The 25,295-nt window shown below is 39.6% G+C and overlaps 1 protein-coding gene across 12 annotated transcripts in view; it reads right to left on the bottom strand.

Moving 5' to 3' along the window:
• BAZ2B (bromodomain adjacent to zinc finger domain 2B) overlaps window positions 1-25,295 on the bottom strand; it is a 204,921-nt gene that overhangs the window by 71,429 nt on the left and 108,197 nt on the right. For all 12 annotated transcript variants that reach the window (XM_063116506.1, XM_063116513.1, XM_063116508.1 and 9 more), the window contains 2 exons: window positions 16,803-16,961; window positions 6,669-6,854 (listed from right to left, as the gene is read on the bottom strand). In XM_063116506.1, coding sequence (XP_062972576.1) covers window positions 6,669-6,854; window positions 16,803-16,959 — 343 coding nt within the window. In that variant the 5' untranslated portion in view covers window positions 16,960-16,961. The remainder of the gene's footprint in view (window positions 1-6,668; window positions 6,855-16,802; window positions 16,962-25,295) is intronic.

Below are 25,295 nucleotides of genomic sequence, written 5' to 3'. Positions count from 1 at the left end.
GTAGAGCCCTCAATGGCCCACAGTGTACAACTGGATTATATTTTGCAGATAAAATCGCTCATATCCACACTGATTTGAGATGCCTTAATTTAATCAGAGTCAGAGAAGGATGCATCTAGCACACCATCTGGTCTTATTATTATGCATATTTTTCAGCTTTTACAAACGGAGGATAGGGGCAAGATTCTTGAATGACTGAGTCCTACACTTTCCTATCCTGGCTGCTGAAATCTGCCAGAGCTGGGCTGGGATTATGGACCTCACAGATAACCAAGGTTTAACCCTTAAGGAGGCAGTAGTAAGATCCCTTTGTGGGGGGCGGGACCCATCAAGTATTGCTCAAGGACAATTACTGCCAGTGTCCAATCTTCTATTTTTGAAAAATGTGTTAGTACACATGGTAGCCTCTCAAATCTGAGTAGTATTGGAGGAAGCTGATTATTTGGATCAACTGCAATCCAGCCTCAGTCCCAATTTAAAGACAGAAACATCCCTGGTCACCCTGATGAATGACTTATGCTGGAGAATGGATGTGGTGAATGGAGACCTATTAGTTCTCCTGGACTTCTTAGTGACTTTCGATACCATCAAGTATAGTATCCTTCTAGGGCGCTTGGCTAGGTTGGGAGGCACAGTACTGCAGTGGCAATACTGTATGTCATGGCAAAGTTGATTTTTTTTGCTATATATCTGCCTGGAAAAGATTTAACAGAATGCTGGTCTAAACAGACCAAGTAAGCATTAAACTGCTCTGAAGATGTAGGATTCCAATTATCCCAGTGTCAGAAGCTTTAAAACTATTCACCAGAACCTCTAAACATACAATGCAAACGAGCAAGACAAATATCTCATCATCACTAAAGAATGGCTGCTTGGCTCATGGGCCTTAGTGCCTGTCTGTAACCCTGTAGTTGTTCCAGCTCCTAGCTGGCTCAGCTCTTGCTCATAAGACTGGAACTAAATGTTAAACATGACATGAGGATGTTGTTTTCAGCAGCAGCCCCACCTCAAGTTCTCCCCTTCTCCCCTATAATACTTAGGATCTCTTAACATGTATGTAGGATCTCTTAGGGCCATAACAATGATACCATACAAAAGGTCCCAGGAACAATCCCTGGTATCTCCAGGTAGGATTGGGAAAGACACCTGTCTGAAACCTTGGAGAGGTGCTGCCAGTCAATGTGGACAATATTGTGGTAGACTGCATGTAAGGCAGCTCCCTTTACTGCCTCACATAAAGGAAACTGAAGCAATTACAACATTCCAACAGTAGATACATGATCCCGAACATTACAGGGGAAAGGAGAAGCACATGACTTATCTCAAGGCACATAGCCCAGTGGTAAAGCATGTGCTTTGCATCTCCAGTTAAAAGAATCTCAGGCAGCAGAACTCAGAAAGGCTTCTGCTTCAGAGCCTGGGGAGCTGGGCCATTCAGAGAAGGGAATGCACCCTGTGCCTCACATATTCTGTGGCGCTTTAGCCTAAGAGATATTCTCTGCTTGTCCCCTCAGTTGCCTTGGTTTGTGGCCCCATGGAAACAGCTGACAGGCGAAACAAAGCAGAATCCTCTGTGTACGGTGCTCCTTGCTAAATAGGGCCAGAGGATGAGCTGATGAGGAGACAGTTAGCGCTAGCTGGCCAGTTGGCGTCTCTGGGGTTAGGGGAGCTAATTCTATTCTTCCCTCCACTCCCAACTAATCAGACTAATCAGCCATTTGTTCAGCAGGGAGGCCTCTGCCCACAGAAGATTTGCACAGCCCACAGCATGAGTGTAGCCCACCCGCTTAATTACACATTGCTGGGGCCTGTTCTAGAGGGAAATTAATTGTTTGAAGAACGCTTTTGTAGCTTACCAAAAGTGATAGATATTGCTTAAATTTCTGGTGCCTTAGGGGCTGATTATATAGTTCCAAATACGGAGGTCTTGTACAACTAGATGGCCTTTCCCTCCTTGATGGGCTTTCGGAGGCAGGCTAAAACTTGTTTGTTCCAGCAGGCCTTTGGAGAATAATCTGGCCCTCCATCTATGTTAAATCACTTATAATGTTGTCGTGTATTTTCTTTTCCTAGGTTTTACAATGTATGTTTTAAACTTTGTAAGGCCGCCATGAGGCCCAGTATTGGGCAAAAGGCGGGATACAAATTAATAATAATAATAATAATAATAACAACAACAACAACAACAACAACAACAACAACAACAATATGGAAGCTATTTGGTGCCTGTTGGTTCATGATCAAGAGTGCTCCCAGATGGAGGCCTCCTAAGTCGAGTCAAAGGGTGACTGTTCTGTCTTTTTTTCCTTAACAGATTTTTTTCTGGTAAGAAAAAAGATGAAAGAAGCAGTAGGAAAACCTGGGAGGGCTACAAATTGAAGTTGATAATATCTGGAGCCCCCAATAAAAGCCTCGTCTGGAAGCACTAAAATTCCATAACAGCAGTCTCCACAGAACGCTTTCCCCCTCTAAACGACTGCAAGCTGTTTGGTGCAATCATAGAGACAAACCATGTGGTATTCCCATCTATGCAGCCACAGGTCTTAAAGCTCTTATTCTGGAGTAATCCTACTGGCTTGTGAATAAATGGTGCAAAATGCCCAAGATAGGGCAAAGAATCTCCCCACTAAAGGCCACTGATGACCAACAGCTGTAGCTTAGGAAAAACTGTTACTCAGCAACATAGGGTCAATGATAAAATGCATGTTAAAAAGCCTCAGTAGAATGGTTTCTAGTCAGTATTTTAAAAGAATGGGTATATTCTAATACTCTAAAGAAAACCATGGGATGAGATTAGACAACCTATAAATAAGAGAATCAGAAAATTAAACTAGTCAAACTAAGTTAGAAAAATCAGACAACTGTGTTTTTCTGGTAATAGACAAAGTGCTATGAAATATACTGATAAATAAGAGTTCAGTTTGCGGCTCTCAGACTTGCATACAATGTTTTTTTCTAGAGCAGTGTTTGCAGCTTTTGATTGAGTTGATTAACAAAGATGAAAAGAATTTTCAGCACAAATTGTTATTTATCTGTTTAAAGTTCCCTTCAGGGCTGCTCATTAGCTCACCTTGAGCATAGATTTTGGAATAAGCTTCTAAGGGAAATAACAGAATCTCTATTACCTATCATGATTAGAAAAATATAAACTGGACAGAAGCACTAGAGAACTCCCATTAGGGAACAATCCACACAGACAAGTTTAAGAAGCAGATGACAAGATGTTATCATCTTGGAAAATTGGTTCTGCAAAGATTCCTATGTGCAATTATGCTTTTGGGGGGCGGGGGTGGGGGGGACTCAGCAGTTTTTTTAAAAAAAAGAAACCAGGTGAGCTTAGAGGTGATGCCATGCAAAGTCTTTATATAATCTAGTTTGCTCTAAAGTTACTCCCTTTCCCACTACTCAGCAGGAGGAATTTTCTAAGGTGCATACATCAAATTCATCAGTGAACGAAGACAGAAACTGTGCAAACAACATACAGTCTGCCATCATTATGTTGATGTGAAGCTAGAATTCAGCAATTCTAGGTAAGTTAATGGAATTAATTTGCACCTAATTTATATCAATGTTTTTGATAGCAAATTTCAGACTACATCTCACTCATCCTGAAAGTGAGTTTAAAAAAAAGGGGGAAATTTATGGTAAATAATGTAATGCTAAGACTATGACATAGAAAACTGGTTTCCAACGTGTATTGTTATTTTGACAAGAAAGAGAGCAAGCACATAAATAATAAAAGAAAATGAAGTGATGAAATGACAAATTCAACCTTGTGACATTTCAACCTTGAAGAAAATTAATAAAATGGAATTAAAATGAATATGTAAAAAAAAACAGGTATGTCTTGGGCCAGCCCTACCATTAGGCAGCTGATTCTGGTTGTCATAAAGGGGCAGCAAATCAATATTTTACTGAATGTATTTTTACTGAATGTATTTTAAGATGCTTGTGAGATTTTCTGTCTCAGGTGCCAAAATAACTTGATCGGCCTTGGGTACTACGAATTTGGACTTGACGAGGGGCAGTATTTGCTGTTCCATCTTAAGCGTTCCATCTAGGAGAACAAACATTGCATCAGCTCCTTGTGCAGATGAGAACTCTTAGATGGGCAAGATTTTCCCCACAATCACCTTGCTCGCATGGATGATAGTGGTATCTTTAAACTTATATTTCCAATATCTATAGAGTACTGACACCAAAGGAATGGGAAATGTATATCCCTCATGCTCATGTTGGAAATGCATGTGCTCACCAAAAGCATACATTCGTTCTCAGGGTGTTATGGCTTGCCAGTAATCATGAAATTGCCGTTCATGGTGACAAATGACATGCCACCCTAGAAAGAACATATATGTCTCTGTTTAAGCTGATAGGTAAGCAATTTAAGCTAATAGTTATGATATTGTATGATTTACAGAACAATCCTATACATGTCTACTCAGAAGTAAATTCCACTGAGTTCAATGGGCCTTACTCCCATGTAAGTGGGACTAGGATTGCAGTTTTATGGGTGAGATATAAAACCAAACAATATTATTTACAAAATGGACAAAAGTATAAATTGGTTTATAGAACAACAGAATTGGATCTTATCAAAGAAAGAGTCATCCTTATGGACAGAGTGATCTGCTCCTATCTAAAGCACCCAGCAGGTATTTGTGAAGACCAGATGCTCTACTCAAAATCAGTACTACTGAAAGGCCCTGGTCCCTAAAATGCAACTGCTACTGAAGTAAAATCAAATATTTTCTTCAGCAGAAAGTATTTTTTTCTTCTAGCAGTATTCTTCTAACTGACTAACTCTCAGAAACTTAGAGAGAGCAAATATATTACAGTCCTACAGCAATACCTGTGAGACAAGACTGGAACAACTGCATGAACCACTTGACATAAGAGAGTTTTTTTTAAAGGATAGTATCATAGAGACTGTCCAAAGTTGCACACGCAGGCTTCCACTTCCTCTCCTTCACCACCGCAACCTCCATGATGCCACTCCAAATTTGCTGCAGAGCACATGGGGGAGGGGGAATCCTTTCCACCAGTACACAACTATTTCATTTAATTAAGGGCATATTCGCCATAGTAAATCTTAGAAGTCTAAGCCACACCACAGCCCTAATTGAGGTAATATTTAAATAAATTAAAACACGTTACTTATCTGAAAGGATTTCTATAAATAGGGAGCACATATGAGTAAGACATTATTTTACCAGAATATGACCATTTCCCAAATGCTTTGTCATAGCTCTGACAAAGGCCTGTTACAGCCCAATCTTATGCACGTTTACTTGACTTACTGAGTTTAATGAAGTTTATGCCCAAGTATGCAAAGGACTGCAATCTAAGTCCCATTCATAGTACTTGGCATGAACTCCAAGAGCCAACTACCATAACACAAAAGCCGTAGTCAGTTTATGTATTTTAGTGACTTGTTAATGTTGGTTGAATATTGTTTTCATGAGTATGGTAAAAACCATGTTTCTGTTGGTGGCCAAGTTACACTTATTCTACAATATCATTACTTTAAAAGTAGATCAGTCCTTGGAATTTGTTTGATGAGACCTCGAAGCATAATGATGATCACCTTTTATATTGTTCCTCCTGTTCTTTTGGGCACATCAAATTTTCAAACCTATCCCTGAAACCATGAGCACTAGAGTCTTACAGTGAAAACCTACAAATGCCTACTAAAGTAAGCCCCATTGAGTTCAGGACTGCAGCCTTGCATTTTATTATTATTATTTATTATTTGTTATTAATTATTATTATTATTATTATTATTATTATTATTATTTTAGATTCTCAGACTTCTAATAATAATCCAGAAGCTGCGCAAGCATGTCTGGCATTGAGATAGCTAAGTTAAAGAAATACAATTACCGTATTTCTTCGATTGTAAGACGCCATCGATCGTAAGACGCACCCTAATTTCAGTACCACCAACAGAAAAAAAGCTTTGAGTCTAAGAAATAATAAATGACCTGCGATCCTAAGACGCAACCCGTTTCTAGAGATGTTTATATGGGCGAAAAAGTGTGTCTTAGAATCGAAGAAATACAATTATAATCACCAATCAACAGCACAATGTTATATTTATTCAGAAGTATGCCCCACTAACATTGATGTGTTCCTGATCTTATGAATACAACTAAGAAGAGCTGGACTTCTACCCTTAGAGCTCCTTCAGACGGGCGGCGGGGTGTTGTGGAGAATTGTGTTCCCTTAACGTTGGCTCTGAAGCGGCATCACTTCTGCAATGAGCTGCAATTACGCGGAGGAAGAGAGCAGGAAAAGAAGCAACCATGTGGCCCATTCAGTTTAGTGGGACAGTGCCCTCTAGTGGATGTTTTATAGAGAAAACTCTCCTGCACACGGCAGGAAATTGCAACAAATAACGTTATGGCTCAGAAGAGTCGCGTTTAATGAAGATTATTCTATAATGAGAAAAATGCCAGAAAGAGCGGGAGAAGAGCGGGAGATGCGCAGGAGGAACACAGCGTCGTTAAAATGACCTGCGAAGATCCGTGAATGGCCAGTCACAAGCATGCTTTAAAACACTCATCTGAAGAAGCTCTTAGTAATGGAATATATAACATCCATGCCTATTCATTTAAGGAACATTTGTGGTTGCATCTTCAAGTGGATTTCTTGCAATACACGTTTACCTGGGAAAGGTGCTAGTTGGGGATGTGCTAAGGCTGTGGGTGTACCAAGTGTCCCCAAGCCACCAAATTCTGTATGCCCTGAGCTGGCTGTATGTAGACCAAAGACTGGGTGGCTGACCATTGGGAAGGCACTCGACACTGTGGACAGGTTACACGGTTGATCCCCAGCCGTTCTGAATAAATGTCCTGAAGAGAAAAAAGCAATACTTGAAAATGTACGATAAAAACACACATACTTATCTTGTAAAGTTCTGCCCTTAATCTAAATATACCATATAAAAAAAATCATTTTTTTAAAAAAAAGAGCTTTATGGTTTTGGAAATATTTATAATCTCTTCTCATCCATATACATAAGCAAAGTCAACTGCCTTCAGCTGAAGGCATCATAATAATCTTGGCACTGTAAAGGGGACATATTCTTTTTATATATCTCTGACATATTAAGTTCAGGCTCTTTGGCAATGTACACAACAGAAGCTTTTTTCCTGTTAGCTTACATTAATATCTCTTATTTGACTTCAATAGGACAAACTGAAGAATGATGCCTTTTACTAAACAAGAAGTTTTGCTAGCATGTTCAAAACAGCCATTGGGTTTAAAGAAGAATTAAAGCATTTGAATGATAATGTGATCTTAACACATAACATTAAACTTGTTGTTTAAGAAAACCCTTGGAGTAATGCCTCTGAATACCAACTGCTGGGAAACAGAAATGGGAGGGTGCTGTTGCTCTCGGATGTCGTATTTGTGGACTTCCTGGTTAGCCACTGTGGAAAACTGGATCGTGGCCTAGACAGGCCTTTGGTGTTATCCAGAAGGGCTCTTCTTATGTTCTAAAGTGCCAGACTTGGACTGGGAAGACTTGAGTTCAAATCCCCACTCAGCCATGAAGCTCACTGGGTGGCCTTAGGCCAATCAATATCCCTTAGGCAATTAAACTCACATGGTTGCTTTGAGGATAAAATGGGGTGGGTGGGAGAACCTGCATACTAATCCAAAAGTTTCTTAGAGAAAAGGTGGGATACATATTTTAAAAAATAACAATTCTGTTCTTATTTATCCCCATCCCCACTCATCTAACCATGGTCACTATGGAAAAGTCCACATGGTCAGAATATATGTATGCATACATATATGGTTGTCTCTCTGTGGTTCCTTAAAATGTCTGCTTAAATGTACATCTCCTTTTCAGGTGGATGCAATTTCCCCTGCCTTTTTTGGGATCTTGTTTCTAATAAGTTGTGGTGTAGTTCCTGTGATGTTCATAAATGATCACTGGGTGGTAGTATTTGCATCATTACAGTGTTCACACATTAAGACAAATCCCTATAGTTCAAAAGAGCCTTGCCTCCTTTTAATTCTCTATGGTAAAGAAGGAGAAAGCATTACAGCTCTGTCAAAAAAAATTGCACTTGCATTATAAAAACAAGTAGTTACCAAAGGATGACAAAATTCAGTAAAGAGATGTTTCTTAAAATACCACAAAAAGCATTTCCTTCAGTCCTCCTGGAATGTTACCAAGTGCCCTGAAAGTTTACTGCAATTAAAGCTATGGATTGTATTTATGGACTGAATTCTTGTTGGAAGCAAATTAAGGTCATGTCACATTTAAAACATGGGTCAAAACATAGGCAGGCAACTTACCTAGTTATTTGTAAGGCTGGAATAATTAATAACATCCAATGGATGTGTTTGTGTGTTAAGTCTTTCATTCCATTAAGTCTCCCACAATTTTGTATGATTTAGATTTATTTATATATTTACATTCCTAGACAAACTTGTCTAAGAGTTAGAGAGCAGATAACAATACATTGAAACCATATACATTAAGGCTGCAATCCTGTAGACATTTGCCTGTGAGTTGATCCCACTGAACTTAATGGGACTGATTTCTGAGTAGGCATGCATAGGATTGTGCTGTAAATGGCACAATGCATTTGAAAAGTGCCATAACTGAGTGGCACAACAAATACCTTGCATACAGAAGGCCCCAGGTTCAAGCCCTGGCATCTTCTCTTAAAAGCTCTCCGGTAATAGGGCTGTAAAAGACGTATGCCTAAGAACATCGGCTAGTGATTAGGCAAGCTAGATAGACCAATGGTCTGACAATACAAGGCAGTGGCTTGATCACCGCAGCCAGTAAGGCTTTGCAGATCATGCCACAGTGGGAGAGCACATGCTTTGGATTAAGAGATACAAGGTTGTCTTTGGCATCTACCAGGTGATGTGAAAGATCTCTGCCTGGGACCCTGGAGGGTTGTTGCCTGGAATAGACAACACTAGGCTAGGTGAAGAAACATTTGACCTGGTAAAAAGCAGCTTCCTCTGTTCTTATTCTTACCATGGACATACTCTCATAGAAAAGAAGGAAAACTCCTGTACGGCTGCATCCTGTACGGCTGCTTGTTATATATGGCTGCATCCATATATAACAAGCTAATGGTTGCAATTAGTCTTAGTAGAGAGTAAGTTCCGTCTAACTCAGTGCGACCTAATCCTTAGCAGATGTTCTTAGGCTCATGCTACACAAAAGGTAACATATATTAAAAACAAAAACAAAATCTTACCACCATACTGGTTTAAGCCCAGCCACTAAAACTACCTGAATTTTTTTTAAAAAAGCGTATCAGACTTCTGAAAAATGTGTTGCTGAAGCTTGAGTTTTGGTGAATCTTGGTGGTAAAGAAACTTATTAAGATGCTTTCTGATGAAGCTTTTATCATACCATCGCCCTGCCTCATTCACAGAATTTTATGAGGCTGGGGTGGTGGTGGTAGTGTTTAGACAGTGGGCCTGTTCAGATGACACTTCAAGCTCTGTGGTTAGTGAAACTGCGGTGCTCCGGGGTTAGCACTAACCACAAGCCGTGTTGTCACACACAACACTTTAAGCCACAGTTAGACCTACTAACCTTGCTGCAGATGGTCTGACTGGGGTTAGTAAGTGAGCAGGGTTTAGCAAAATGCATCACACAAGACACCTTAAACCCTGCTGCTTAACCAAAAGCCTTAACCAGCAGGTTTTAAGGTATCTTCTGAACAGGTCCAACTTGTAAGCCCTCCTTGTTTTCCAGATAATCCATTAAGAAAGAAGAGATGGAATAGCTACGCTATGCCTTCTGATTGGTAATGCTAGGAGCTCTCTGTGTGGAAGCACCCTTAGTGATGCAATAGTAAATGCTTCTGGGTATGCCCTGGCTCCTGTAGTGAAGGTACTCAGGAATCCCACCAGGCCATCTTATGTCAGTGGCCATATCTACACCAAGCAGGATATAACACTTTGAAAGCAGTTTGAAAACAGTACATGGAATGTGCCATGGGCCCCAACAGTTGTCAGTGCACTTCAAAACCATTATAAAGCAGTAGTGTAGATCCTGCCAATACCAGTTCTAGGATTGGGGGGGGGGGGCCTGTGGACAAGGACCCTTAAGACGTAAGGCATTCCAAGAATTATCTCATGCTGACTTTGACATTAATGGATGCTCTGTGCAAGGGAATTTTTGAAGAGGAAAGTGATGACTCCTGCCATTGTTCCTTCGATGACTTCTGTGAATTTAGCGTCAGTGTAATCACAACATCCTCTCCCCAAAAGCAAATTAAACCTCTGCCTCTAGAGACTTCAGGGTCCTTCCAGACAAAAATTTTATTGTGCAATTGCCCTGCCTCATTCATGGAATTTTATGGGGTGTCCAGATGGCAACATCTTCCATTTGTAAAACTCTCGTGTATCTTCTTCGGGGCAAGCCATCAATTTGGAGCACCTCAAATGCATAGAAACAGCATCACAAACCAACACTTCAGGGATACACTGAAATTAAAATTAATTCATTCTAAAAACCAAATAACCCCAAGGTGTATACTCCTAGGTCCCCTTAGTACACACCCCAAATTTCAGGTCTCTAGGTTTCACATTCTTGGTGCTATGGTGCTGAGACAGACAGACAGACAGACAGACAGACAGACACACACACACACACACACACACACACACACACACACACACACACCTTTTTATTTTTATAAAATGCATTTGCCCCTCCCCATAGTGGTGCAGACTCACCTATATAAATTCAACATCAAGTGGTCCCTACAGCGATTCCCAGATATATTCAATGTAAGTACAGCAAGCCAGTCTATGTAGGTAATTCAACTCTAACTTAAAATTGATCCAGGCTAAGCTCACAATTTAGACACTTCGGCCTTATACTTAAACCCCCACCCCGCAAATGTATAAATTCACATTTGAAATACATCAAGAGGCAGCTGCCATCTCGGAAAGCGATCATACAAACAGACACTAAAAGAATTTTCAATAATTTTAAGATGAGCATAATTCAGTTACACTTGCAAAGTCTCATAAAACTAACACTGCATATGAAAACAGTCTAAACAGGCTCTTTAAGGTACGTTTTTGGGAAATGCAAGCAACATTCAAATGTGGCTTGGAAACAAGAAATATTAATTTTAATATACATGTTTAAGAAAACATAAGCAACATGTTCAAAAAGGAATCTGTTTCTGGCTTGTGCTCAAAGCAAGTCATATGACAGTATGGTGAATTATACTGATTCTCTCCTTTCCTCCAACTCATTATCTTTTTGTTTCCTGATACATTAATATTCTGGCTAGAGATGAATATTTGTATTTCCTTTCATTTTTCGGTTTTAGTTTTCGTTCCCGTTTAAAGGTGCCAGCTTTCTGCACGCATGTTTTGCATAATGAAATTTAATACAAAACTACATTGCTTAAGACTCTTGACTCTTACATTATAATAGGTTGAATATTTTTCAGCAAAGCTTTTGAAATTCTACTAGCCAGTACATAGATAAATGATTGAGAGTATTACCCAAAAGGCCAGCATCCATTTCGACAATGCTGGTGTCTTAGTAACAAGGAATGATAAAGGCAAATGCCTTTATTAATATTAATGAATTTTTGTGCTGCACCATAATAAGCCTTTTCAAGAAAGAACTAAAAGGGATAAATACTTAACTAATGCCTTAAACATAAAACACTGATGAACAAAATCCTTTGCATAGCAAGAGAGGCACAAAAATTATCAGCTAGGTGTCCATCCCCCCCACGCCATGTAGCTTCACGTTTAAGATACTGGAGATATGAAGGCATTTTTCTTTGGGTGGGGTGGGAGCCTCAGAAGACAATTCTCACAAATGCATAAAGGAGGGAAAGTGATATCGTTTACTGAGGTAACTTTTTGTCTCCATGAATGAAAGCTTTACTTCCATGATTTCTCTCATTATCTGAGATAAACATAATGGAAACAACACTCAAAGCCATGTATGTTGTTTTCCGTAAAAACACTAATTTCTGAACAGCTTGTTGCAACATGCCTTTCAAATATTAGATGTGTAAACTCACAGTACTGGCAAATGTGCCTTCTGTGTTAAAACTGAGAAGAGTATCTCATCATGGAAAATGACTGCAGACCAAATAAAGGTCTCCCGATTTAATTAACATTTGTTATAATTTGGTACAATATTTAAAAGCTCCAAATAAAAAAGGAGGTCTTCGTTTTAAAAGCACTGGGTAAACATCGAAATATATGCACTAATACATAATAATACTAATACTAAGGGCGTCATCAGACAAGTGTTTTATTGTACGCTCGTTACTGGGTGTTCACAGATTTTCACGGGTCCTATTCACGTTGTCATTTGTATCCCGTGCGCCTCCCGCCCCTTCTAGCCTTCTTTGCACGACAAAAAAAAAAAGACCTTGGTAAATCTGAATTATTTTTGAGATGGAACTTGCCACTTTCTCCTGCTGTGTGCAGGAGAAGCAGCGCGATCAAACCGTGCATGTTCCTCTTTTGAGAAGCGACAGTAAGGAAAAGCGATTTCCCCCCTTGTGATGACACTCTAACGTTCAGATTATAAATCCAAGTATACATTAAGATGGGGAGAGCAATCCTATGGCCCCTAGACGAAGTCTGGCGGGGGAATAGGATAGTTCAGATATTAGATCTAAGGTTGGAGCCAGGAATCTGAGCTCCTCCCTTTCCCTCCCTACTAGTGTGGAGAGAACAATACTGGCAGCTTCTTCGAGCTTGCAAAAGCAACCTCAAAGGGAAGGAAAGGGATTGGTGGGTGTAGAGGGGAGGAGACTGGGGAGACCAGTTTATGACATACCCCTCAGACTTATCCAGCCTCCTTCCCTCTTGCTCCACAAAGCCCCAGCTAGATGGGCAAAACACCTGTATAGCTAAAATGCAGAATGGGAGGAGAAGAGAGGCGATGAGAGGCAAAGACCATGGCATGCACTCAAGAATTGTTACGCTGGATGTTACAATAGAGTTTGTTTTTGTTCTGCAAACCAGGATTGGAAACCAGGAGCAACCACATCTAATCCCATAGTGTAAACTCATCCCATAGTGCACTCAGGATTCAGGTATGAACCAGCTTAAACTAAAGACTGCCATAAATACCATGCTAACTAGGCTACGCCATTCATGTTTGTTTTAATATTATGTGGAACACATAACTTAAAACTCAATCATTACCTCTAGAGCCCTTGGCTTGAATCTACAAATGATTTTGGACAGTCCTGATCCAGACATTACTTATCCTAGACAATTGTGATTCAGATTTTAATTAATTAGCAGGGACTTGTTCTAGGGTTCATTTCAGTACATGGGTTTGACCCTGGGTGAGATTCATATGTCAGCACTTTAGAGATTACATTTGTAAGAGGGCTTCAGAGGTATATCTGTAGTAATTGCTAATAGTATAACCTTTGAATCAGCCCTCAGGGAAGTTCTACTGAAGTGCATGGGAATACTCAAGACCTGCTCTGGAGTAAGTGGCTTGTGATTCAGACTTGTAATGATTAAAATACTGTAGAAAATGTATGTGTAACATAATTAGTGTACTCAAATTACATGCATTTGGAAGAGTATTTTTCCAAAGTCACGTTATATACTTATAGCTGATGTCAGAATACCCACAAATAACATATTATCTGTAATACAATCTCTTTGGCACAACACCTAGGGTTCCAGTCTGGGCTCACTCTCTGTCTTGGGATTTGTGTGGCAGAAGTACTGAAGTTTATTACAAGTCTGCTTAATAGACTATTGATTACTGCAAAGAAAATAATTATATTGAATCAGAGGAAACCCAAGCTTCCCTAATTGCAAGCTGAGTTGAAGGTGTTTTCGAGTTTTTATCATTGGAAACAATAACTGCTAATACCGTAGAAGATAAATGGTCAATTATATAAGTAGATTTTATTTTTTGCTCTTTACACACTGGGACTAGTAAACTAACAAATTATCATGTATTTCTCAAAGGTCATGTGAACAATGAGCCTAGAGTTGAAAATAAAGGGATGTATGTGATTACGGTATCTCTTGATATTGGAATATCTTGTAAATATAATGTTTACTATATTTTATTGAACCATGCAGAGTGAAAAGCAGGACTGCAGCGATTAAGCACAGGCTTGCTAATATTTTGCTATTGTTCAGAGACATAACTAAATATTTGAAAAAATTCTCTGCAACACTGCACAGCCTGGCCAAGGAACACAGAAGTCCTTGCCAAGTGCATCCCAAATGTGTTAAGACAACTAAAATCAGCAATTACATACAAAAGATTAAAATATACCCATCTCTCTCTCTCTCTCTCTCTCTCTCTCTCTCTCACACACACACACACACACACACACACACACACATCTCTGGGTGTCCAATCTATATGATTCAGTATCGTGGGGAGGCGCCAGTGGAGCCACACCTAATGGCCACAGTCCTGCCAGCCCAGCCCATGCTGCATTGCATGATCAAGGATAATAAGAAGATGCCAGAGTGCATACAGCAGGCTCCCCTCTATAGATGTTCCCTCCAGTACATGGCCAGTGGGCTGGTATTGCAGGGCCATGGCCGGTGGGACCTTGCTTGCTCTTCCTCTCACATTGTTGAATCACTTGGACAGGAAACCTAGTACCCTCAAGACGTTTTAGGCTACAATTCCCATCAGTCCCAGCCAAAAAGGTCAGTGGCAAGTGATTCTGGGAGTTGAAGTTCAAAATATTTGCAAGTCTCCAGGTTGCTTAACCCTTAGATAGATAGATAGACAGACAGACAGACAGACATGAGCCTTATTCAGGTGTTAAAAATTACATGCTGAGTATGCTAGCTCCACCCCCTCCATCAATGTCCTTCTTGTCCTCTATGAGTTGGACGCAAATGCTGTGATGGGAACCCTTTTCTCCTTGTGAACACTTCCTGAGCAATTGGGAACCTTGATTTTCTAGGGTTAAGGTTTCTAGGGTGCCTCCAACATGTAGAGGGTGAAGAGGGGAGCAACAGAGGGAAGCAGAGCTGGCATGCATGTCCCCACTTATTACAAAGCACATGGAGCTGCCTTGAAACAGAAAAGCTGTGAATCTGGCATATATGCATCACTGAAATGTGGTTGTTCTCATCATACCTACTAGTAATAAAATCAATTATCCTTGTGCTGTTTCTTATGTATCCAAAAAAACCATCTATACAGAAAAGGGAGTTACTAGCAAGCTTGAGAGAATACCAAGGACTGCACAAATTATTATTTTTTGAAGAAAAACCCTTGGAAGGGAGGAAGACCCCAAAACAGCCCGAGAAGGACTGAGCATGATCAGTGGCCATGGAATGCTGCATACTGTATGGCGGGGGTGGTGGTGGATGGTGGATGGAAGATGGCAGGCTTCCACAAACAAGAACACCCCCCACATCAACTCTTTGTTGCAGGTCTCACTTTTCTAAAGAAACGCAAACAGAAGAAGATAGAAAAAAAAACTGTTCCTAAATTATTAACATGCTGTAACAGCAGATGAAAAAATATCTGATCATATTTTAATGTATTATTAATCCGTCGAACTATATTTCTGAATCTCTTACATTAAAGAAATGTCTAAGGGGTGTATATAGAGGACAAGATTACTTTCATGGAAATGCTACAGGTCTGCTACAGGTCTCTCCACTACCACTACCTTAAGACTGCTCTGCGAATTGTATGTGGTTTGTAATCAGCTGCCATTTGAGATTCTTGATTGGAAGATTTTTACTGAATAGATCTAGATAGCCTAATTAAAACCACCCAGAGTAATCACATTTTTTGTTTGTTATCTGTAGACCAAACTCCAACCCAGAGCTCAGAATTGGACTGGAGAGTAGAGTTTACCACGATTGGAACAGTTTTATTCAGTAGACAAAAATCCAAATGAATTCTTTATCTGTTGGACTGGAAGCACCTGGAAGCACAGTCACCTAGATATGAAGGGATCTTGTGCTTCTGGTTGTTTATTGCACTGCTGCTGTAACTTTCAAAGGGGAGATTCCTCAAGTAAGATTTGTAAGCAGTGCTGCATTTAGGAACAAGCCAAGGAAGCCATGGCTTAGGGCCTCATATTATGAGGGGCCTCTAAATATGTTGGAGATAACTAAGATGAAAACTCTTTAGCTTAAATATGTCAGAAATATTTAGTATTGGAGTCAATGAATGCAAACTAGAGCCAGTTCAAAAGAAGTTCAAATCCACTGACTTTATTAGTTATTTTATATACATCTTCAGAGAAGGCTATCTAACACTGTTTAACGAATGGTACTCTTTCATTACTCTTCCTATTTTAATGTAATATACCCTTTTCTCTTTAATTTTATGGTATGGGGACTCTGAATCTTGATATGGATTAAGCCCTCAGCATGTCTTAATCCAGCCCTGTTTGTAAGCTTCATGTGCACATTCACTTTATTAATCTTATCTGCGTAAGTTCCCCTTTGAATATGATATGGCCACAATACCAACAACTGTAGGCAAGGGGCACTTCGATTTTTAAAATTCTCAACAATAATTATGTGATTTATATTAGAGTAATGCCTTTATTAGGTCAAGTGAATTGGCTTAATGAAGGTATTACTATAACATTGATATTTAGCAAGGCATCAGCTTCAGTGTCCTTTTACCCTGCATGGCAAATATATCACACTTTTGTTTTTTGCTCCGCAATACATCATCTTATCAAGCAAAAAGTCTGTTGAGATTCAAAATATGCAAACCTTCTAAAATAATCTTTATAAAGACCATTGGCACAAGAAAACCACATTACATAATGGACTCAATAAGGCATATTCACCACAGGTGTTGATTGTGGAGCTAAGTGATGCAGCTCCAGTGGAAAGGCCACCTTTGGAAACTGCCGAAACCACAGACAATGATGTAGAGGCAGGAGATGATGTAGCTGTAGTAGAGGAGGCTGCTGCTGTTGATGTTAACCGCTCCCCAGACTCCATATCTATAAGAAAAAGGACACATTAATATTTGCAGAGAAGGGAATATTAAATATTTCACAGAGTAAGTCTGCATATTGTCCAAAAGTGCACCTAGGATTTTGATACATATGTCTAGCACTAGGTTTACAAACTATAAGGTGACACACAAGCAAAAAAGCTGCTGCAGATGTTAAATCTTCCTTATTGAGAAGAACCATTGTAAGTATGGTTGTAGCTCCAATCTAGCAATGTTTCCCCCTCACGTTGGGGTGGGGTTGCTATCTGCTTCTCCGAATATGTGGTGTCAACTGTCAGAACCGACAGCGAAAATTGTAAGTTTCATGGTGGCAGGAGAAAGGGATCAACACAGTATCGCGGAGACACATAGATCTCTCCTTTAGCATCATATATGTAATTGGTTGTGCGTTTTTTTTTAAATGTAATAAATAAAGCCCCCTCCCAATTTTCAACAATAATTAATTTTACAAGTTATTTCATCATAAAACGATGTAAGTTTAGGTTCAGTTTCTAACGAACAACCTTCTAAGTCCAAAGGATTTCTTTATGAAAATACAGATGTATTATGATATAGTTCACACAATGCTTTTCCACCTCAAACACAGAAACCTATTGGACACAATTCCATTGGAGTATCTTGTACATTTGGACCAGGGGAAGAGGAGCTGCTGGATCTGTATATGTATGGGCTGGAGCATTGCAGTTTATATATGCCTAATCAAGAATGTGGCTAGGACCTTTTGAGGGATGTTACAAACTGTTAATCTCCATGGCTTTATAGTTGATGGGTTTTATCTGGTAGTCTCTCTCTCTCTCTCTTTAGTTGTGATGGTTTTGTACTATTGTATTTGTATTGTTTTAATATTTTTTGTTTTTTGTAAGCCGCCTAGAGTACTTTGCAGTGGGAAGGTGAGGTAAAAATGTTTCAAGCGTTAATAAAGTCTGTCAGGGAAGCAGGGAAGAGGCAAAAGGTTTCATTTAGCCTACTGAGATTCTCTTTATGTGGTGACAGACTGGACCAACTGTTTTTATTACTGTTTTCTCTGCAACAGTGAATCTTCCTTGATTTGGTAGCCTGCTTGTGACCTTCACACTATAATCTTGATACGATTGAACTAATCTTGTTGGAGTTTTCAATGCAGACTATCCAATCTTATTGAAATAGGTCTCTTCTAGTCCTACATTTCTTTGATGACAAATTACAAAGCAAAACATTTTATACAATGATATTAGTAATAGTCATGATTTATTGGTATTATATATTTTGTATTTGCTTTTATTATGTATGTTGATCGAAAAGGTTTGGCTATAGTGCAACTCATAAACTAAATAAATAATAACACCACCACCAATAATATATTTTGCAACAGAGGAAAAAACACTAACAGACAAGCATGCTTGAGAAAAAGCATACACTTGTAGTCATAGGAGAGCAACATGTTAAAACAAATTCCTCTAAAGACATATCTGCAGAAATCACCAGATGGAACTATTATTACAAATAGTGCAAAAAGAAAGGGAAAGGGAAAATACATCAGTATTTATCTGAAAGTAACATTGGTTATATTTAATTCAACAGCTCTGATTCAACTAAAGTTAATAAAAAATAACAGTGCAATCCTATATATGTCTACTTAGAAGTAAGCCCCACTGAGTTCAATTAAATAATCTCAGGTACATGTGTATAGGATTACAGCCTCAGACCCACTAAAAACAATTATCCTCTTCAGATGACACTCTTAACCATGGTGGTTAAGCATTTTGAGCTAAACGTTATGGCTTAGCATGTCATGTGAACCATTCCTAACCATGATGGCTACATAACCAAGGCTTAAACATGCTCACTAACCATTTGCTGCAAAAGGGTTAACGGACTAATCATGGCTTAGTGTGTTGTCTGAACAGGCTCAATAGGACTTAAGGCTGTCACCCTACATCCACTTACCTGGAAATAATTGTCACTGAACTCAGTGGGGCATTTATAGGATTGCATTTATGGCTAATTTGCTGGTTTCAATGGGGCGTAAACTACAATCCTAAACCTGTCTACATAGATATATGTCCCACTGAGTTCAATTGGGATTACTCCCAGATAAATGGGTATAGGATTGCAGCCTTAGTCATGACTAACTTTTTGCTAGAGTGGAGGGGGGGTAGATCTTTAACATTATTTATGGAACGTATTGATATTAACATGAAGTTGTTAATTAAATATGGAAGCCCCAATCTAATGCCCCATTTGACTGTGCTCTCTCATTCAGGTAAATGGTTATGGTGAGAAGCTAGGTATGAAAAGAAACATTTATCACATTATATTATTTGATAAATATTCAGTTCTTGTGAACATTCATATCAGTATGTCTCATCATAACTGTAATAAATGCTGCAATCTAGACGTTAATATCACTTGTAAGATTTTCACTCAAGATCATTTGCAATGTATGATATTCTATAAAAGTCTCAGAAAACTAGAATAATTTAAAATATGATGAGCAAATATATTATTAATATTTTAATATGCAATAGATTTGACAAAAATATTCTTCTTTTTTTCACAGGAAAACAGAAGTGAATGGGACAGTTACTGGGAAGTGTTTTGACTGACAATTACATGTTTGGAAAGCAAAATAAAAATCAATAACAAGGAAAAAAATCATGTTCTTCATATGCAGCTATATTGTAAATGTGAAATTCCACAGTTTACTGTTCAACATAATACTTATGTGACACACAGACCTTGTCCATAATGTATACCATTGTGTTTCAAGAGACGTAAGAATTTTGTTTTTAATTTAAGACTAAACCCTAATTGTACCCAGTTAGTTCATTACTCTAAACCACAGCAGATGGCTGACATTGTAAGAGATAATCCCTGAAAGAGTCATTAGTGAGGATCAGCAATAATTAGACAGCAACCCCAAAGGTTCATGAGAGAGAATAAAAAAGTATCAATACATGGACAGCTCTCTCTATGAAAAGCAACAAGTATTTATTACATTTTTGTTCTTTTGTAAATGCTGCACCCGTGAATACACAGGACAGTGTAAAATTAAATAAACTTGTTAAAGTTAGAAGACACTTTAGATAATATAATGATTTTTCCACCCCTCACCCTCCCTGCTTTCCAGGTACTATCTTCTTTGCTCTGGCATGGATGGAAGCTTCTCTTCTAGGTTGCTTAGTGATGAACGGTGTTCTCAATGAGCACGAATATTCAGCTGAACTAAAAAGGCTGAACTGTGCGCAGCCTTCAAAGCAGCGAGCAAAAGTCTTCTCTTTCTCTTTACTAACTACTGTATAAATATTTCAAGGCTAACTGAAACGCACTCAAGCAAACCAATAAATAAATGATGTATTTCATAAAACCAACATTCCAATCAAATTAAAAACTGCATACACTAAGGGGAAATATAAGCACCACATCAATCTTTGGGCTTTCTCCTTATACCTTTCAAGTCAAACCTATTCATTAATATAACGTTATTGGCTTACTCTGTATTTGTGACTATTTAGTATAGTTTTCCAGTTATCCCCAGCATTACAAGTTAATGTTGGCTGAGATATTTTAATGTCTGGAGAGAACCACTAAGATATTTTAATGTCTGGAGAGAACCATTAACAAATACTTCCCAAGACTAATTTTCTTCAGCTTAAATTTCCTTCATAATCAGAGCAAGATTGCACATATTTTTAAAAACTAGTATTTAAGACTAAATTTATTATTATAATTCTGTTATTTCAACAACAAAAATGGAGCATACTTCTCAAAAGACATGGCGAGATTTACTTATGAAAATTGACGAATTCGCTTAGGGAAATATAAATGATCAATATGAATATAAGACTTCTTTATATCATTGGCCTGTTGCCCTTACAAGTCTCTCCCATAATTCTTTTCAAATTACTTGGCATAAAATGTCTCCTTGGTTGTTTATGCATCCAGAAGAGATCTTGAGTAACTTGAAGCATAGCTTATCAGATCTCTGTCATCATACATTCCAAATACAACCTATTTGGATGTTCCTCAGCTCCACAGATTTCTGGATGAGATGGATTATTCAGATCCATTTCCATCTTGCTTCAGGCCTGGTTATGGGACAGAGACTACTTTGGTTGCCTTTGGGGAGGGGATGTACAACAGGTTCTGGACAAGAGGAGTCTGTCCCTGATAGTTCTGATGTACCTTTCGGCAACTTCTGATACCATTGACCATCATATCCTTCTGAGGCGTCTGTCTGAGATGGGACTGGGAGGCACTATTATATGGTAGCCAATAGAGGCTGGTGGCCCCGATTCCATTCTGGGTTGCAGTCAGAACAAGCCAGAACACCAAAGGAACTATCCAAGGTGCTGAACCCATTTAGGGGTTAGGTGTTAGCACCTTGGATAACTGTGTAAGTTTCCAATTGGTTCTGACTGAAACCCAGAATGGAATAACAGCCCCACCAAAATCGGAACAACCAGTGTCTAGTGAAAGTGGCTCTGGTCCTTCTTGGAGGGCCAATTTTGGAGGTGGTGCTGGGGGATTCCTGTTCAATGCTGTGGCTGTTGCCCTGTGAGTTCTATTTTATACCTCATGCTATTTTATACATGAAACCACTGAGAGAGATTGTCCAGAGTTTTGGAACTTGATGCCACCAGCATGCTGATGACACCCAACTCTATCTCTCCTTTCCATCTAAATTCAAGGAAACTGTTCTGGTTCTAAATCAGTGCCTGTTGATGGTAATGGACTGGATGAGCTTAAACAAACTGAAGCTTAATCCAAATAACACAGGAGTGTTAGCGGTCCCCATCTTCACGAGCAAGGGAGGACCACACATTGTTATTCTTCATAGTATGCTGAAATCAGCTCTGCTCTATCAGTGTTACACAGCAGAGTCAGCCATCCCTAATACCAGGCTTTTCAGTGTCGGAAAGATATACTTTGCAGGGGTGGGGAAGAGGGCAGAGTAGAACCAACATCATCAATGAGAGAAGCTTGTTACTCACCCCTCTCCAGGCTCCCCCTGCCACTACAGTTTTATGAATGGGAATGGGGAATAACTAACCACAATACTGAATCCCCATGAGGACACCCCACCAGCACAAATAAGCCCCATTCCAAAAAGTATCACACCAGCCCCAGTTTCAGAGTTAACATTACATCAGAGAACCGAATTAACGCAGCTCCCTGTTTGCATCTCTAGAGCTGCAGAGCTTCGGAGTTAACACTACATCAGAGAACCAAATTAACAAAGCAATAAGGAGGCACACAAACATCTCTCGACAGGAACTCTAGGAAAAGGAGTGAATGGGGGAAGGGACAGCCCACTTCTCAGCCAGGTCACAGGCATGCCCAGGACTTAATGCATGGGGGCACATTGCATGAGCCATTTTAACTAAAAAGAACACAATAAAAGGACTCTCCAATACTGGAGCTTTTCCAGGTGGAACCGGCTGGATAGGAGTGCGGTGGCCACAATATCATGTGCCAGAAATGACTTCACAACACACCCAAGGCACAGGAAACCCTCCTGAAGAGAGTCCCCTGGTCAGTAGTTTCCAAATAGTATGGTAACCGGCATAAGTTTAATTTATTTCTTTATTGCATTTTTATACCGGCCCAATAGCCGAAGCTCCCTGGGCGGTTCACACAAATTAAGAGTATTAAAGGAAGGTTCATTTTATGGGAGACGCCTGCCTTCCATCCAGACTCCGAGAATACTTCTTCAATTTCTGTTGAAGAGATTTTGGGGTTAAGAGAAGTCTCTGTCGACAGATTTTGTGTGAGTCTAACACTTTTTGTTGTTGTTGTTGTTGTATTCCTGTATGAGACTCTTTTTTCATTCAAAGCATTCTATTCTAAATCTCTCTCTCTCTCTCTCTCTCTGTGTGTGTGTGTGTGTGTGTGTGTGTGTGTGTGTGTGAGAGAGAGAGAGAGAGAGAGAGAGAGAGAGAGAGAGAGAGAGAGAACATATCTCAATGTCAAGGCAGCCATTTCTGACCCATGCCAAATTTTAGCAGGCAGCGAACAGTAACCTGTCATACTTATAAACAGATGGTTTAAGGTGAAATTCCCAGAACCATATGCATAGAGAGTGCCATGTGTAAAAGAGTCTGTTTTTAACTTTTGTAAACCGCCCAGAGAGCTTTGGCTATGGGGCGGTATATAAATGTAACAAACAAACAAACAAACAAACACATAAATAAATAAGAGTCTCATCAGTTCATTTCAAAAGGCGGACAAATTCATGTAGGAGAAGGCAGTCCTGTTGAGGCCTTAGTCAACCTCTATGGAGATGATTGCTCTTGAGTATCCTCTCTCCACCTATACAGCCAAAGCCCTGATGACAATGAAATATGGCAGCGGGGGTGACTACAGCAACAGTGGAGGAAAACGTCTGACAAGTCGGACCAAATAAAAGGCTCTTTTGTGTTGAGAATGGCAGAGAAGAAAGCTTACTTTCCCAACATCATTGTGTATGATTCTGTGTGGACTTTTATGTTTCCTCTTTATTCATTGTCCAGAATGAATAAGAAACAACTGTTCCCAGAATTAAGTCAAAGTCTTTTCCTTCCAGGCAGTTCCTATGCCCTAAAGGCTCTTGAACATGCTACAGCATTACTGGAAAGAGTCCTCCTGAGTCATTTCTCTGGAAGAAAAAGGAACTATGATTCCCATAGTTTCCACTGGCCCTGTAGGGTTCTAGCATGCTCAGATGCCTTCACTGAAGAGAGCCCCTTGCTCTCGCAAGTCTCCTCTGTGGCCTTTCTACCTCTCCTCGCCCTATAACCTGCAAGTCTGGGAAATGGTTTTGGGGGAGGAAAACTGGCAGAAGAGAGGGATGGCAAAAATGGAGGAATTCCGCTGGACTGAGCCTTCCCTAGCTGTTATTTTTCTGAGAATTCTCCAAAAAGGCACAGGTTTATGCAATCTGTAGAGAAATCAAGAGAATGGGTTCAGCCCATTCTGAACCAAGATGAGTGTGTTTCTTTCCTTTCTGATTTTTTTTAAAAAAGAATCTAGAATAATCATGCTTGAAGTAAGACCACTTTCTAATATGTTAATTGCTTTGACAACTCTTTTTCCCCCGAAAGCAAAAACAAGAAGGTTTCATTGGTAAGGTGAATTTCTATGAGGAATCCTAAAACTTATTGGGTTATTTGTTTTTTTAAGTGTGAATTGATCACTATTTCCACAATTATGGCTTGTTACCAAGCTGTTCTAGAATCAGGTTTTGTTTAATCTACCTCTTATTCCACTTTCTTCAGCTCAACTTCCACGCAAGTACATTCAACAGTGCCAAAATTAGGAACCAGTCCTTGTGCTCAATGCAATTTTACCTGGGCTAGTCACACAAAGAAGGGTTGGATCAGGCATTAGCAGTGCTTTTATATCATAGCTATGTTCATGATTATGAATTGTGAAGCAAGAGTGCATTTTTTCATCACTGGAAGAATTGGGCGGGAGGAGCAGGATGATTAGAAAGGCAAAACCTCTGGAGAAATATGAGCTAAATGTCACAACACATCTCTACCCTTGCACAATAGACCCTGACTCTCAGGCGCATGCTGCTGTCTTCTGAGAACAAGAATTACAGGTAATTAATTTTATTCCCTGACACAGTGTCTTCATAATTGGCATAATGGGAAATGAAGTACATAAAATCTACGAAAAAATGTTTAATGAAGTTTTACTAAAACATGTTACATTGAAGTTTGCCAAAGAGTTAAAGAATCATAGATTCATAGAATAGTAGAGTTGGAAGGGGCCTATAAGGCCATTGAGTCCAACCCCCCGCCCAATGCAGGAATCCACCCTTAAGCATACCTGACAGATGGTTGTCCAGCTGTACTGCTCTAACAGTTAGGAAGATTTTCCTGATGTCCAGCCAGAATCTGGCCTCCTGTAACTTGAGCCCATTATTCTGTGTTCTGCACTCTGGGAGGTGCTCACACAAATGTATGGCTGCTCTGCTGCTGTCTTCATCCTACTCTTTTGCAGTTATTGGTGGCTGGATCCCATGTGGACAAGACTATGATCCCACAGCCTAGAGGGCATTCAATGGTGTATTCAGTGCTGTCCATCTGCCAGAGGAACAAACACACTGGGAAACAGATTTTCCTTTCTTCATGCAGACCCCTTCTCAAGGAGTTGGAGTATCGTCTGGAGCACATTTGAGTGTGCAGAGGTACAGGAGACGAAGGGGGAATTCTGTTGCATGAGCAGAAATGTCCACTTGTGTGCCTCCGGATGTAGCCCACAAAATTTAGAAAGCCATTATATGATTGTTGATAGGGTCTAGAACCTATTTATTTCCCCAAATATATGAGCAATTACTTAACATATATAAGGA

Source organism: Elgaria multicarinata, chromosome 2 (assembly GCF_023053635.1).
Source record: "Elgaria multicarinata webbii isolate HBS135686 ecotype San Diego chromosome 2, rElgMul1.1.pri, whole genome shotgun sequence".
NCBI lineage: Eukaryota > Metazoa > Chordata > Lepidosauria > Squamata > Anguidae > Elgaria > Elgaria multicarinata.
This window is presented reverse-complemented; position numbering and strand designations above follow the sequence as displayed.